At 35.4% G+C, this 17193-nt stretch overlaps 1 protein-coding gene across 1 annotated transcript; it reads right to left on the bottom strand.

The window, feature by feature from the left end:
* Window positions 1-1128: 1128 nt before the first annotated feature.
* Window positions 1129-16970, bottom strand: LOC140044359 (uncharacterized). The gene is made up of 9 exons (XM_072088837.1): window positions 16360-16970; window positions 12660-14792; window positions 11821-12003; window positions 10443-10640; window positions 7736-7917; window positions 7062-7157; window positions 5539-5753; window positions 4147-4284; window positions 1129-2702 (listed from the first exon to the last, which is right to left on the bottom strand). The coding sequence occupies exons 1-9, from the start codon at window positions 16442-16444 to the stop codon at window positions 2504-2506; spliced, it is 3429 nt and encodes a 1142-aa protein (XP_071944938.1). The 5' UTR covers window positions 16445-16970; the 3' UTR covers window positions 1129-2503.
* Between the last annotated feature and the right edge of the window lie 223 nt (window positions 16971-17193).

Here is a 17193-nt window from a genome sequence, read left to right on the forward strand (position 1 = left end):
AACGATAAAGTAAACAGCCAGAAAAGTTAGCAGAGCTTTCGGGCAACACTAGCCCTTCCTCAGTGCAAGTGTTTATATATAAAAATCAAGATCAAATAAGTTAAAACTGCCTCAATATAGATTTATTTTAACGACATGTTTCGGGCATAGCCCATCATCAGGTGAAAAGAATTGTAACAAAGGATAACATATATAAGTCACAAAATGAAATTTAAAACAAAGAAAAAAGCTTCAAGTGTAAATAATTGTTAATATGTGAATGTCTCTGGCAAAATTAATGTTTAAAGGATCTAAATTGTACATTTATGCCGGTAGGGGCAAGAGTGCCAAGCTTTACAATTATTCTTTCTTCTATAATTCTACGAGATGTCTCAGAACCATTACATACTTTAACACCAGAAATTGTAATATCCGAAAGGGAATGCTCATTATTACAAAAATGGGTGGCTACAGGCCGGGACATTCACATATTAACAATTATTTACACTTGAAGCTTTTGTCTTTGTTTTAAATTTCCTGCTTTATAAGCAACCATTCCTGCTTTGTACACCATAGCGTTTGGAAGCGTGCCTTTATAACTATGCCTTTTGTTTGTTAACATCTTTGATTGGCTGATTTGTTTTATTATGTAATTTTGTGACTTATATGTGTTATCCATTGTTACAATTCTTTTCACCTGATGATGGGCTATGCCCGAAACATGTCGTTAAAATAAATCTATATTGAGGCAGTTTTAACTTATTTGATCTTGATTTTTTTCTATATCCTGCCTATGCAGCTCTTTGATTTATATATATATATATAAATTGCAGATCCAAATAGTTTATCTAAAACAATAGGCTATTGTATACGACTTCCTGATGACTCACTTCTATTAAGCACTATGAGACAACTGTGTCACTTATGTTTTATATTTCACCTGAAGAGTGCGGCCAGCTACATGCTGGTCGTACGAAACAAATTTGTAGTGATTAAAACAATGAAGTAACCAAGTTTTCTGCTGTTATTTTATTTATTTATATATATATATATATATATATATATATATATATATATATATATATATATATATATATATTTTTCTCAGTAATTTGCCTTTAGATTTATATATATATATATATATATATAAATCTAAAGGCAAATTACTGAGAAAAATGACAATGCTGTGGGTATCAGTGGCTGGATCTCAATGGAGATACAAAAATAAAAAGCGAAAAGCTAAATCAAAACGATAAAGTAAACAGCCAGAAAAGTTAGCAGAGCTTTCGGGCATCACTAGCCCTTCATCAGTGCAAGTGAAGGAATTTGGATAACGTCATAGTATAAAGCTGGCAAGTGCTGCCTGGGTGGACATGAATAAAAGAAATATAACAAAGGGAGCCAGGGTGGAGTCTGAATAAGAGTGGAAAACAAAGAAGGTAGCTTGGTAGAGATATAAACAATTTATATACATATATTAATGTCCTCATCTTTATCGTTTCAAATTAATTAATTAAATTTCAGTATATCACCGGGCGGTTTAGAATTAATGTTCTTTGCCTGATTTGTTTATATATATTAATGTTCTTATATAATTTTAAAAAAAAAGGTCATGGTCGTAGAAGAAGAATACAGAGTATCTCCTAGCACACCATTACGTAATATCTGGTAACTACACGTTTCTATTAGGAAAAGGAACAGGTGTGGAATGTTAACAATTTTTTGATTAAATCAATTTTAAAAACAACTCCCTTGAGTGAGTGGCCGAGCGGTTAAGACAGTGGAACCGTAATTACGTAGCCATAACATCGGCAGGGGTTCGAGGCTCACTCACTCCATGGTTCTGGTTGTAAAACGAGTCTTCTCGGATAAGGACTATAAACCGTAGGTCCAGTGTACACATCTAGCTCGTAGAACCTAGTACATCTTTTGAGACGAGTAGGGGGTTACCCCGGTGTATTAGTATATCACAGCCACTGATCAGGGAGTTGTTATTACAACTAACTAATAACAACTCCCTGCACTGATCACCAACTGGGCCCTCTGGGAGACCAGTCTTTGACTGAAGAGGTTACCCAGTATAAATATAAATTTCAATCAATTAACCCTACTCACATCAGTTAAAATTGTCTTCAAATACATGTTGAAACCAACAAACTTCTTATTGTTTACGATAAAAAAATATATTATAGTAATTTCGATAAACAGTATAATAATATTTATAAAACTATTACAAACATTAATTCAATCTGGCCTATACGTGACCTTAAATAAACTGGAAACATTGTATGTAAATGTTGCTTAGTGCAGTTACGTTCAAATAGCAAAATACCGGAATGTGCAAAATGAACTTTCGAAAAATGAACTATCATAACATGTTTCTGCTGAGCGTATTATACAGTTACTAGGCCTACTGTAGATAATGCGCGCGCGCGCGCGAAGTGTGTGCTAGCATGGTGACTATTTTGTATCAGCCAAAATCTAGACACAGCTTATAAACGTGCTCTTATAGATTCAGCATAATTCAACTTTCAACAGATTCACTTTGATGTCGTTTTTTAACCATCTGATCACTTGTAATTGCATCAGATTCAGTAAATGTTACATACTGAGTATCTACAAATGCAAGCTGTTGGAGCATGAGGTCAAAGGTCGAATACAACTCAGCAAATGTTGGTCTTTGAGATGGAAAGGCTTTCCAGCATTTCGTCATCACTTCGTACCTGTAAAAGAGGTTTCATTGTTTAGGCTCATAAGTTATTAGTTGATTCAGCTATAAATTAACTCCCGCTGTTTTGATTTACGTATTTCATCGTGTTATTTATAAATAAATGATTGATAAATTATCTCCGGTAATTTGAATTTAACTTTTATCGATTTCAATCGATAATTGATCAATTCATTATTATTCGAAACATGATGATGATGTTTTTTCCACATGTGCACTGTATTGTTTACGATCATATTAATGTAATATAATGCTTTATTATTGATGCAACTTTATACTTTATTAATCAGTTAATAATGGGAAAATGACATAAACAGAGGCACGATTAAAGTGTAATGTATGTTGCGCTTGGTTAGCTGCTGTAAAGTGTGTGTGCATTTGATTTGGTAAAGCCATGAATCTGAATTAAACCACTAAAATTAAGTTACAAATATGTTAAAGTTACACAATTGCGACAGGTCACCCGAACTCATTGGCCGTCATTGCATATTATTACCCGTATCTCATTGCGACGATGCGTGCGTAGTTGATATTAAAATACCATTTTAAATATTTTCGATTGTTGATTTGTTTATAATCTGTTTCGAATAACGCAATTAAATCTCTGGAATTCAATGAAACGTAAATTGCTGTGGGGCCTATAATGTATCTTACTTCTATGGCAATGTTTTAAGGTATTATGAACCATACGTAGGCATATTAAAAATGTAGGCCTAATGAACGACCCTCTAAAAATGTTAATGTTGACAACTTAAACGGTGCTTGTATGGTAGCACTGCTTGTGTCATTATTAGTTGTGAAGAAACTGTACTTTCAAATGCATTAAAATTGAAATTATATCTTTCAATATCATACATGCCAGACCAGGTGCATAGACAGCTTTCATGTTAAAGAATGCTAAGCATTACATTTGTCATGCAAACATTGACGTCAAAACTATGTGAATGCTATGAGTTACTTTGAAAGTACAGTACATTGACATTGACGTTTTTATTATTTTTAGGGAATGACGTCATGAAGGACTTTTTTGTTTATGCCAACATATCTTCGCGCATCCAAAACGTCGGGGTGAAAAACCGAAAATGCATAAGCTATGTGCGTACACATTTCTCCGGTGCAAAAACAAATACATAAAAATATTTCAACGTAATTATAGCTGTTTGTTCATAATAGATACACCATCGTGGTCATCCCACCATTTACTTAAAGTAAAGTAAATAAATTCTATCGTAAAAAATAAAGCACCAAAGAAGATACTTCATAAAGCGACATGTCTGACGTCACAGCGTCGGAAATACATCCGTTTTTACGGGGCGCGTATAAGGACATTATTTTATTAATGTACGGTATGAGCGGCCGTTATGACCAGAATAGACAACATTTACGGACTATTCTTGCGATATCGGCCGCCCATAATAATTCACAGTAGAAACACTTACACTTCGCGTGGACATTGTCTTGGCTGCGGCATACGGTACCCATCTATGAGCTTGTCAGTCAGGTCACTAAGTGAGATGTCTGGATAAGGAGGCGAGCCTAACGTAATGATTTCGTACAATAAAACGCCGAATGACCATCTGAAAACAAAAACATTATAGGAGGATTTATTCATAAAGTTAATTTTATAGGGGCTCTCGATTCGAGTTCAATTGTATTTTTTTTTTTACCGGCCCTCGCGTATCACACGAATAATCACAGATGAAGCCTTCGATTTAACCTAAGTTATGTAATGTAAGTCATTCACTCTATTCATCTACACAGTTTTGTGGTTAAACTGTAGACAGACGACATAATTATTATTCTTAATTATAGTGTGGGTCCTCCATGGTCCTTGGTTGTTAGTCATGCGGCATATGTGGCCGGAAACTACGTCCATCGTCCACCTTGGTAACCACCTTGGTAAACCAATAATATTGATTCATTGCACGCTATAATAATATGTGGTTAGGGTTATCAGCCATTGTTTCATACTGCTGATAGCCATTACTCCCACAATTGGGAATTCATGTACCCACGTAGTAGGCCTACTTAAAATCTTAAACACACATCGATGACGTAGGCCTACACACCTTAACCAATAGTTGACCAATCACAAAGTTATAATCATTTGTTGCTTGCGATTGATCAAAATCTTGAGTTATGCGCAGGTCATTGCGTTGTATCCTAGTAAGACCTGAAATGTCGTAAAATCTCTCGATAGCTGAGTATTTAATCTAATCAACCTCGTGTCGAAATTGTTCTTTTATATATTTTTGTCGCATTGTCAGTGCCCTGAAAATTATTGTCTTAAATAAAGGTCAAATCCTACGCAACTTCCTAAATACTACTTCCGGAAATTGTCTTTCCGACCGTGATCACTGTGATCTGATCCATCCTACATCCGCCCGCGCTTAGAAATCAAAATTTGCATTGGTATGACATCCGGGAAATATTAACCTTTAGAGGTCGGCTTTTCCACTTCATATATTATTCCTTATTATTATATTTAACAAAAAACAAAAACAAATCTTCACAGATTTATTCAAATTAAATTAGGTAGACCCCACTTTAATATTTAACCTATGGTTGACTAATTCCAATTCGAGTTTGCATTGAATTTACTGTACTATTTTTAATATTAAATATATTTTCCCAGAGTTTCTATAGACAAGTTTATAAGCGTCTTGTGGCACGGATTTGGTACAGTACATATTTATATATTGTAAATGTGGGTATATTATATCTCCAATCAACATATTTGTTTATACAAAAAGTACGTTACTGATTCTTTACTCCATGCTGAGCCAATATCAAATTTATTGAACCAAAAGAAACAAACAATTCTGACTTACACGTCACTTTGTATAGTACACAATCCTTCTCGAATAGTTTCAAGCGAAACCCAGGCAATGGGTCGTTTTCTCTCAGGAGCAAGTCGTTTGTACCCCCGCATGTAAATATCATTAGCAAGGCCAAAATCAGACACTTTTACTGTCAAGTTCTCGCCCACTAGTATGTTTCGTGCGGCTAAATCTCCATGGTAGTACCGGGTTTTTGATAAATAATTCTGAGAAAATAAATTAATCATTGTATTAATTAATTGGTTTTTCATGGTAAACGCAAGGTTAAATATTAAACGTAGTCGTTTTTGACAATATACATAATTATTTAATTAAAGATTAATACAATAACATCCGCTAGCAATGCAATCGTCAAAGAGACAAGCGTCGTTGTGTCAAAGTTCAATTATTGATGATGTGAAGTAAACCAAGATTGTATATAGCCAGCTTATTAGACCTCTCTGGAATTGAACCATTTTAAAGCTGGCGCGCGGACAATTCTCTTCAGTGAGCGCGGTGAATGCAGTTAGCAAAGGTTATTTAGAAGTCTCTATTATGTGGCCTAATTTGTGAATTCACTAAAGTTGACACTCTTACTCTTGACACTATTTGGTGGTCAATGTGGAAACAAGCCGAATATTTATTATCTTCCACTGGGACGCAACGGATGACGTAAGCGCAACGCAAGTGAGTTTAACAATGACAAAGCGACAGTTCGGAAAATTCATTTTACTTCTGACTAGTCAAATTACATGCGGTGTGCTTACGTCCTTGCGTTACGTCCTAGTGGAAACTAGGCTAAAGCAATGTTTCACTGAAAGAGCACCGCCGACGTTAATGAGAACCTGTGGCCGTATTCACCAATCACACTCAAGTGATTTTAACCCTAGACACCCTGAAAAAGTTATTTTTAAACACAAATTTGCAAGAACCAATTGTCTAAAATTCTCGTTATTCAATCAGTTTCCACGTATTTGGCAAAATACCCCTGACCCCATCAAAGACCGATTATTATTTAGCTTCAGCCAATTTAAAAATTCTCTTCATTCAACTATTACTGAACTTTAAATTGTGCATTTCTTTGTGTAATTACAATTATTTCTTATAATTGTTGATTGCTCAATTTGTTTTTGCCTTTTTTGTTTTGAATTTTTGCTATTTATGTCATATTGTAGTTTTCATATTTTTGATCTTTTGATCTGTATTTTATATATTTTAAAGTTTTTGTGTGTCTTCAATTTTTATGTGATTTATGTATGTGGTTTGGAGTATTGGAGAGCCACTTTGATAGTGCTTGCACTGTTGGCAATCCACAGGGTACTCCATCCACACTTCGTTTGTTAATGTTGTTGTCTGTATACCTGGAAATTGAATAAATAAATTAAAAAAAATAAATAAATCTATGATAAAAGTGTTTTCCTTAGCAAGTGTCAAATTGGGCAGAGAATACACAAGAAAAATACTGGTACTGAAACCATATATGCATTTTAGGAAATAGGATCATTTTCAGCCCCTGAGCCTAACGACTTACATACCATTGCCTTAGCTACTTGTCTTGCTATATTATACATATCAGTTTCCTTAAGACAATAAATCGGATCGTCCACATAAATCCCATGTTCTTCAACAACCTAAAAAAGTACAAATCAATAAAGTAGTAACAGAAGTAAACATTCTTATTTATACATTTGTCATGCTCCCAGCCGATATTCTTAATATGAAAATGTATAAGAGTGAATGTTCGTAATGTTAGCAGGCATAACAAATAATGAACAATATTCATAATTTTAGAAGATAATTTGTACAGTATTAATACAAAAAGATCAATACTACATGCACTGTACGATCATGAATATAAAAGCATTATATTAAATTTATTAAAGTAATTGATAGTGTCATTCGGGATATTTAACTAATTACTCTTCGAATTTTAATTAGGTTATAAATTATAAATGAAGTTAAGATTATAAGTTAATGGAAACGAATTAACTCGAAATGTCACTAAAAACACAATAATTGACTAATTTAAATATTTGAGAAGATTTTTTTTCTTTGAAATACACACTAATAAATCTCAAACATCGAGACTCACTGAATCAAGGCTGTGAAATAAAATAGAAATAGATGATATAAATATATCGTCGTCGTTTCATAAAATATATTTTGATAAAAATAAACTGTGACAATTATTTCACAGGAAAAGACTTACCTGTCTACACGTTCTAAGAAATCTTAGCAGGTCACCGTACTTCATTAGTTCGGTAATCAGCAAATATGGTTCTGCTATCATACAGCAGCCAATAACTGCTATTATATTCGGATGTTTTCCAATATTAAGTAATAATTTAATTTCATCGACAAAATCCTCTTTTTGTTCCTGGTTTGCTGTAACTATAAACATAAAAAAAGTTTTATAAATTTCTGCAACAAGAACAATATGAACCATGTATCTGGGGTGTTTTGGCTTGCTACAACAAGAACAACATGAAACATGTATCTGGGTTGTTTTGGCTTGCTGCAACAAAAACAATATGAACCATGTATCTGGGTTGTTTTGGCTTGCTGCAACAAGAACAACATGAACCATGTATCTGGGTTGTTTTGGCTTGCTGCAACAAGAACAACATGAAACATGTATCTGGGTTGTTTTGGCTTGCTGCAACAAGAACAACAACATGAAACATGTATCTGGGTTGTTTTGGCTTGCTGCAACAAGAACAACAACATGAAACATGTATCTGGGTTGTTTTTGCTTGCTACAACAAGAACAACATGAAACATGTATCTGGGTTGTTTTGGCTTGCTGCAACAAAAACAACATGAAACATGTATCTGGGTTGTTTTGGCTTGCTGCAACAAAAACAACATGAAACATGTATCTGGGTTGTTTTGGCTTGCTGCAACAAGAACAACATGAAACATGTATCTGGGTTGTTTTGGCTTGCTGCAACACGAACAATATGAACCATGTATCTGGGTTGTTTTGGCTTGCTGCAACAAGAACAACATGAAACATGTATCTGGGTTGTTTTGGCTTGCTGCAACAAAAACAACATGAAACATGCATCTGGGTTGTTTTGGCTTGCTGCAACAAAAACAACATAAAACATGTATCTGGGTTGTTTTGGCTTGCTGCAACAAGAACAACATGAAACATGTATCTGGGTTGTTTTGGCTTGCTGCAACAAGAACAACATAAAACATGTATCTGGGTTGTTTTGGCTTGCTGCAACAAAAACAACAACATGAAACATGTATCTGGCTTGTTTTGGCTTGCTGCAACAAAAACAACATGAAACATGTATCTGGGTTGTTTTGGCTTGCTGCAACAAAAACAACATAAAACATGTATCTGGGGTGTTTTGGCTTGCTGCAACAAAAACAACATGAAACATGTATCTGGGTTGTTTTGGCTTGCTGCAACAAGAACAACATGAACCATGTATCTGGGTTGTTTTGGCTTGCTGCAACAAGAACAACATGAAACATGTATCTGGGTTGTTTTGGCTTGCTACAACAAGAACAATATGAACCATGTATCTGGGTTGTTTTGGCTTGCTGCAACACGAACAATATGAAACATGTATCTGGGTTGTTTTGGCTTGCTACAACAAGAACAACATGAAACATGTATCTGGGTTGTTTTGGCTTGCTGCAACAAGAACAACATGAAACATGTATCTGAGTTGTTTTGGCTTGCTGCAACACGAACAATATGAACCATGTATCTGGGTTGTTTTGGCTTGCTGCAACAAGAACAACATGAAACATGTATCTGGGTTGTTTTGGCTTGCTGCAACAAGAACAACATGAAACATGTATCTGAGTTGTTTTGGCTTGCTGCAACACGAACAATATGAACCATGTATCTGGGTTGTTTTGGCTTGCTGCAACAAGAACAATATGAACCATGTATCTGGGTTGTTTTGGCTTGCTGTAACAAGAAAACATGAAACATGTATCTGGGTTGTTTTGGCTTGCTGCAACAAGAACAACATGAAACATGTATCTGGGTTGTTTTGGCTTGCTGCAACAAGAACAACATGAAACATGTATCTGAGTTGTTTTGGCTTGCTGCAACACGAACAATATGAACCATGTATCTGGGTTGTTTTGGCTTGCTGCAACAAGAACAATATGAACCATGTATCTGGGTTGTTTTGGCTTGCTGTAACAAGAAAACATGAAACATGTATCTGGGTTGTTTTGGCTTGCTGCAACAAGAACAACATGAAACATGTATCTGGGTTGTTTTGGCTTGCTGCAACAAGGACAACATGAAACATGTATCTGGGTTGTTTTGGCTTGCTGCAACACGAACAATATGAACCATGTATCTGGGTTGTTTTGGCTTGCTGCAACACGAACAATATGAACCATGTATCTGGGTTGTTTTGGCTTGCTGCAACAAAAACAACATGAAACATGTATCTGGGTTGTTTTGGCTTGCTGCAACAAGAACAACATGAAACATGTATCTGGGGTATTTTGGCTTGCTGCAACAAAAGCAACATGAAACATGTATCTGGGTTGTTTTGGCTTGCTGCAAAAAAAACAACATGAACCATGAATCTGGTTTTTTGGCTTGCTGCAGCAAGGACAACAAACATGACATTGTATATAGCTTGCTAAACTAATAAAAGTTTTATGTAATGAAATACAATGACTGAATAATGTAAACGCGTTTATAATGTAGTGTGTAACGCGTTTGTGATGTAGTATGTAATAGTACAAAGGTAAATGTTGAATCTTTTGTCGTTCTAAAAAGGTTAATTAGGGCGTTAAATTACAGACATCTTTATACCGAAAGTTAAAAATGTTTGAAGAAGATTAAATGAATGTACATCATCATACTCTCAAATGTTACAATTTTTTCTAGTTTAAAGCAACGAGGTGAGGAATATTTGGTAACCTACCGCCAACGCTTTTGACTGCAACCTGAACGAGATTGTCTTTTGATAAACGCAGAATGCCTTTGTGTACGACACCAAACTTTCCATGGCCTAACCTTTCCCCAATCTGCAAACATCTTCGATTGATTTCGTGTTCTTTGTAGCTATGGTCTCGAACTGGCAAAGATATAATTCGCCGATCTGCTACTTTTGGAGGCTTCTCTGTTTAAAAAAAAGATTGATTGATTGAAATCTTTGTCACAAAATGTTTTTATATATTTATTTTCCCAACCAACAGTAAACTCAATGTTCAGTATTTACAGGAGGGAGAATAAAAAATTATCTTAAAAATGTATTGTCTCCCTGAAAAAATAATCCTTAACAAAAATGTTTTTGAATATGCCATTTTAATGTAGCATAATAGTTATCCACTTTGACCAAAAATTGGATCGAAAAAAATGTATTTACCTGAAAAAAACTGTAATTTAAAGCAAAAAATGGGCAAAATAACATATTCAAAGTCTGATTTAATTAGGCCTAATCTTCATTTTTCATGTTTTTTGGGGGACAATACATCTTTAAGATAAAAGAAACTTCATTAAATCAGAGAATACTCTCGAACATTACATAAAACATACCGCTCATTCGATTACAAAAAAAAACAACCAAAATCCAATATCTGTGTCGATGTTTCCATAAATGAACAGTTTCTTAAAATACTCTTACGTAACCCATCTCTATCTCCTACTAGCGCATCTTTATTTAATATCATTTTAAAGACCTTTGTAGTATAGATATCAAAATTGTCGTATAATACACATTAGTGTGTGACTATTATCATGTAAGGTAAGGTTACCAGATATTGATGAATTACATGAAATATAGCTTTCCGCACACTTCTCTATTTTTTTTTATATACATTAAACTAATGAATATTAGTAACTACGTCAACATTATTTAAGATGATGTTTATGTTAAGCAGTATAGCCTTCACTATAAGTGGTGCATAATGTCAGTCCAATGTCCATATTATTCATGCATCATAAAATCTTAGCGTTTGTATTATTTAAAGCGTTTGTATTAAATTTAACTCAAATTTGAGTACGCGACTGCAGCCATGTATATGGCCTTGTTTACAATTAATACGAATATTTTAAATTTTGAATATTCTCGCTTGTCTATTAATGCTATTGGTGGCGTTTTGATAATACTTTGAATGCTAAAATATATATTATAGGATATAATACAAGGATATGATGAAGATATATTAGTCGGGTTTTTAAAAATACCAATATGAAAAGTATTGTGAACAGTTTACGAGCGGCTGATCCCTTCAACCTCATTTAATCTTTATAACCAAGTGAAGGCACGGACACCTTCTATAATATCAGCTGTCTCTTACCAATAAACTTTCCTTTGATTGAATCCATAATAGGTTTGTGAGTGACTATGACAAGTATCAGCAGAATAAACAAGCCGAGTGTTAAAAATATGTATGGCTTAATCTTGAAGTCCTTATCCTTAATGGGAATTATATTAACAGAATCAAGTGTAGTACTATCAAGTGTAGTACTATCGGTTGTACCTGAAAATAAACAATAAACGTTCTTAAGCTCTGTCTACACTATCAAACTTTATGTTAAAAAAAAGTGATGTGCCCATAATATAGACATGATGATGTCCTATCACTACCATATTTGGGCATACCACTGCCATATTTGGGCACATCACACCCATTTTGATAGTGTAGACAGAAAAGAGAGAGAAAAAAACTTGAATTTTGCATTTGTTTTAGATTTTATCAATTATATTTTGGCCCGAAAATTTTAATTTGATAAATGACTATCGATTGTATTGCTATACGAGGATCATAACATTACATATGCATGTACATTATTTCTGTATGTTATATGAGGACTACAATTATCAATGATTAGATATAGATTGCAAAACAAAAATCCAAATACGCATCATGGACGGTAATCTGCGCATGTCTAATCAATCGATTTTTTGTGGAAGAGATGGACAGGGTTTGAAGACATGCGCAGATCTAACAATTTATGTCGCATTCAATTCAATTCAAAAACTTTATATATACTCGAAATATTAAAGATAACAGTAAAAAATATATACATATACAATACAGTATATCACAATGCTTGTTCGATAGCCTTCTGTAATCGAAAATTAATCAATAATCGATGGCTATCACAAATATGAGAAAGAAAAAATTATATTTACTTTGTGTCCGCACGATGACGTTACACGCGTTACTGCTACTCGAGGCGACGCAGATCCGATCTGAACTCCTGCATTCTGAAGCCTTACATTTGCAGCTGGCTTCATCACTTTTATCTTCACAGTCATAAACCGCGTCACACACAAACGCGCCAGCAACACACTGTCCATTATGACAATGAAACTCATTTTCCTCACATTTACAATTAAACTCATCAGCTTCATTTGAACAATCAACCCGGCCGTTACATTTATGCGCTAGTAGGACACACTCGCCATCTCCACAGTCAAATTCAGAATCGGAGCAACTGCAGTCGTATTCATCGGTGCCATCTGTACAATCCATCGTTCCGTCGCACATCAGTCGATTGTCGACGCATTGGCCATCGTTACAGCGATATTCTCCTGTGGTACATGTGCAGTTGAATTCATCCGATGAATCAGCATGGCAATCTATTCTGCCGTTACATACAAACCGGTTGCCGATGCAGCTACCGTCTGCGCACGTAAATTCGTTAACCGTACATCCGCAGTCAGTTTCGTCAGAGCCGTCGGGACAATTTGTACGGTGATCGCACACCCAACTTTTCTTAATACATGTTCCATCATTGCACTTAAATTGGTTATCAAAGCATAAGCAATGTTTTTCATCACCGCCGTCAGGACATTGTTGTTGGCCATCGCATATTCTATGACCAGGGATACACATTCCATTCGAACACTTGAAATCTTTAGAATCTTTACAACTGCAGTAATGAGCAATTTCATCAGAGAAATCTGGGCATTGACCGCTACCATCACAAACGAATTTCTCATCGATGCAGATGCCGTTATCGCACGTGAATTCCGAGTCAACGCACGGACAGTTCATTTCATCATAACTACTTTGTTCGCAGAAGACGTGTCCATCGCATTTTGCATTACCACCCATGCAAAGTCCGTTTGGGCAGCGACCGTTACCGTGACAGGAGCAATTCCGCTCGTCATTTCTGTTTAAGCAATCGTAATGTCCATTACATAAAAATATCCGTAGTATATCAGTTCCGTTACCACACGGAATCCTACAACCCTGTTCATCTGAGCCATCCATGCATTGGTTTTTTCCATCACATATAAAATAATTTCTTAACTTCCTACCATCACCTGGACAGGTGTAAGCATACTCGCACTCGTTCTCATCCGTACCGTCACTGCAGTCATTGATGCCGTCACAAATTTGTAATTCCTCATAACAGTTACTCTCGCTTTCGCACCTGTAATTATTCGGACATTTTGTACAATCTGTCTCGTCAGATGAATCGACGCAGTTATCATGCCCGTTGCAAACATCATTCTTTTTTATACACTCTTTACTCTTGTGACACTGAAACTCGCTTTCTGAACACGTCCCGCACAGTTGGGCCAGCGTACCAATAACAGGCGTACAGTCCGATTCGCACGCCGCATCTATGGCCATGCATCTACCGTCATCGCATCGAACTTGGTCCTCGTCAAAACAGCAGTTCAACTCGTCAGAGTTATCACTACAGTCGACTTTTTTGTCACATCGATGATCATTTGAAATACAAAATCCGTTACCACATGTAAACGCATCGACGCCACAACCACAATTGTATTTCTTGAACTCGTCGACGCTATTAGAACAGTATGCGATATTCTGGCATACTTCCTCGCCACTAATACATACATTCTGATCTCCTTTACAAAGAAACTCGTCATCTGCACATACAACTTGGTCCGTTTTGTCACATCCGTCTGTATGACACATACCATCAGGGCACAACACAGCGTTCCCAGTACACATACTGCAGTTTGACTCATCTGATCTGTCCGCACAGTTATCCACCCCGTCACATCGTAACTGGTTGGCGATACAGAAATTGTCCGTGCAGCGAAATTGATCGGAAGCACAGGGGCAGCCGATTTCGTCACTGTTATCATTACAGTCTCCTTCGCCATCGCATTTCCATAGCACTGAGATACACATAGCTGATGGAAGGCTGCATTTAAACTCTTCTTTGGTACATTCACAGTATTTTTCGTCTGAAAAATCTTCACAATCAAAATGCATATTGCATGCTTCTTCTGGTTTAATGCACTCATTATCATCGCACTGAAAGAACGATTTCCCACAACCTATATAAAATATGAAAAAAATATTATTTTCAAAAAGTAGTTTATTTATAACAAGCCTACAAACAGATTGTGCGATTTTAATTAATAATTATTGACTCTGTAATTTTTAAAAAATGTAAAAAAGAAACAATTACAGGCCTACTATTTTTATTCCTTAAACAAATATTCTGAATTTAAATAAATCTTGGAATCTTCCCTAATTACATTATTAGACAGTAGTCTAATTAAAACGATGGTCAATGTACTTCCACAGTCATCAGCGTTGGTGCAAATTTATATTTTTAGATAGTGTTTTTGTGGAAATTTCTATTGTTAGTTTCTTGGTAAAATCTGTTTCTATTCGTTCTGTATGTTTTGTATGAATGTAGTATCCGATAAAGGAAATTAATGGATTTTTTTTGTTTGCGCTTTTAATCATTTCTCATTATTCTTCCTTGTCATTGAACTATAGTAATATCTATATTTTTTAACACGAGCATATGATAACATCATTTCCAGTTATTTGAGATGGTGCACGATAAGTAGGCCTACACCGGTAATCCACGTCTGCAATGATTACCTTCCACATGACCCAAGTAGGCCTACAAACAGGATGTTATCATGAAAAGGTGGAGTTCGAAATTTGAAAGTATTAAACAAAATAATAAACGACGGCCTCAATTGCATTTTACACCATTACAGACAAACAAAACAGTATATGGACATCCATTTGGTTATAACAGATTCTATTTTAGGACTGCACCCCCCCCCCCCCTCCCCACGGATCTTATGTGGCCCTGATCAGTGTTCAGAGGAAAAAAACAGGCATTAAAAAAATGTCTAAAAGCACCCGAGACCTCCAGCGTTGGTGGGCCACTTGGGGTTCCTAAGGCAGCGTTACGCCAATGCACCCACTCTCGTTTCACCGTATACCCAAGAATAATATGATTTATGGTTGCCGAAAAGATTGATGGGAAGAACAATCGAATGTGGGTTGGCGCCTAAAGGAAACGTTCTGATAGATGGATGGGTGAAGACGGGTAGATGGATGGGTGAAGAATAACGGGTAGGATGGATGGGAAATTAAATGTTCTGATGGGTGGGTAACGAAATGTAAATCATAATAATATCATAACAAGTGAAGAAAATGCTATGTACGTCCAAGGTCCAAATTATTACAGAATCTCAAAATAGGCTATAGTTTAGATTGATTTTTTTTTATGAGTTATGTCCCAAAATGAGAACGTAATCTCTAACTGTATATATATATCTGATATATTATCTGATTTTATGGAAGTTTATTATGATAATACTCCAGTAAGATGAAAACATTATTGGGTCTTGCTATGAAAGCATGATTAAAAAGAGACTGGGTGCAAAATGCTGCAGATCAAACATGACGTCCAAAACATTCAAAATTTTCAATCATGTTTTAGGATCTTAATGCACCACAATAAATACATTCTTAACTTCAAACTGGTCAGCAAGTAGGCCTATTTGTTTGTGTCAACAACGACTGAACGTCGAGTTCTCTAATTCACAGACGGCGAATGTGCACGTCACTTGATACCAATACAAAACGACCTACCTGTAGAATTGCCAACTTGCTTAGTTTCCCCCGATTGAAACACATTGAATAACACAATTAATAAATATAATAAATGAACAAACATTGTACGTTTTTAGTTTGTCAAATGACAGTATAAAAGCAGTGTTCCTGTCGGCCGTGTAACTACTTCCAAACCTCATCATTCACTTTTACAATCAGCTAGCAACGACCAAGCGTAGGCCTAGCATTTAATAATGCATGTTTAGGCGGATACATGCATTATGACAATCCATAATTGATGATATTAAGAAAGGTAAATCTTGATTTTGTATTTCTTTTCTCTTCACCTCACGAGACAACTAATGTTTACAAAGATGATACATATTTAATACATACTCGACGAGACATTATTGTCTTAAAACAAAAGCACTTCTTAACCTTATAATACTGATCGCCCGCCAGTGCAGTGGTTGATGCTTTAACTTCCTTACACCGGACTAGATACTAATCTTCTTGATCGCGTGTTAAAAGGTGAAATAACAGACTACAAGACACAACTGCTATTCATTCAGGTAGCACTATAAAAACTAAAGCCGGATAACAATTGCCGTATAAAAGTCACTTCATTAATTTGTGGTTGTATTTTTTATGAAGTTTTAATATTATCGACTGGGTGGCCATCATCCTTAAGTTTTAATATTATCGACTGGGTGGCCATCATCATCCTTAAGTTTTAATATTATTGACTGGGTGGCCATCATCCTTAAGTTGTGTATCCTGTTGCATCTTAGATAATGATGACGACATATTTATTAATGACTTTTTCATTAACAACATGATGATCAAGAAAACCACCTTTAATTGACATAATAC

Source organism: Antedon mediterranea, chromosome 3, assembly GCF_964355755.1.
Source record: "Antedon mediterranea chromosome 3, ecAntMedi1.1, whole genome shotgun sequence".
In the NCBI taxonomy this organism is placed as follows: domain Eukaryota; kingdom Metazoa; phylum Echinodermata; class Crinoidea; order Comatulida; family Antedonidae; genus Antedon; species Antedon mediterranea.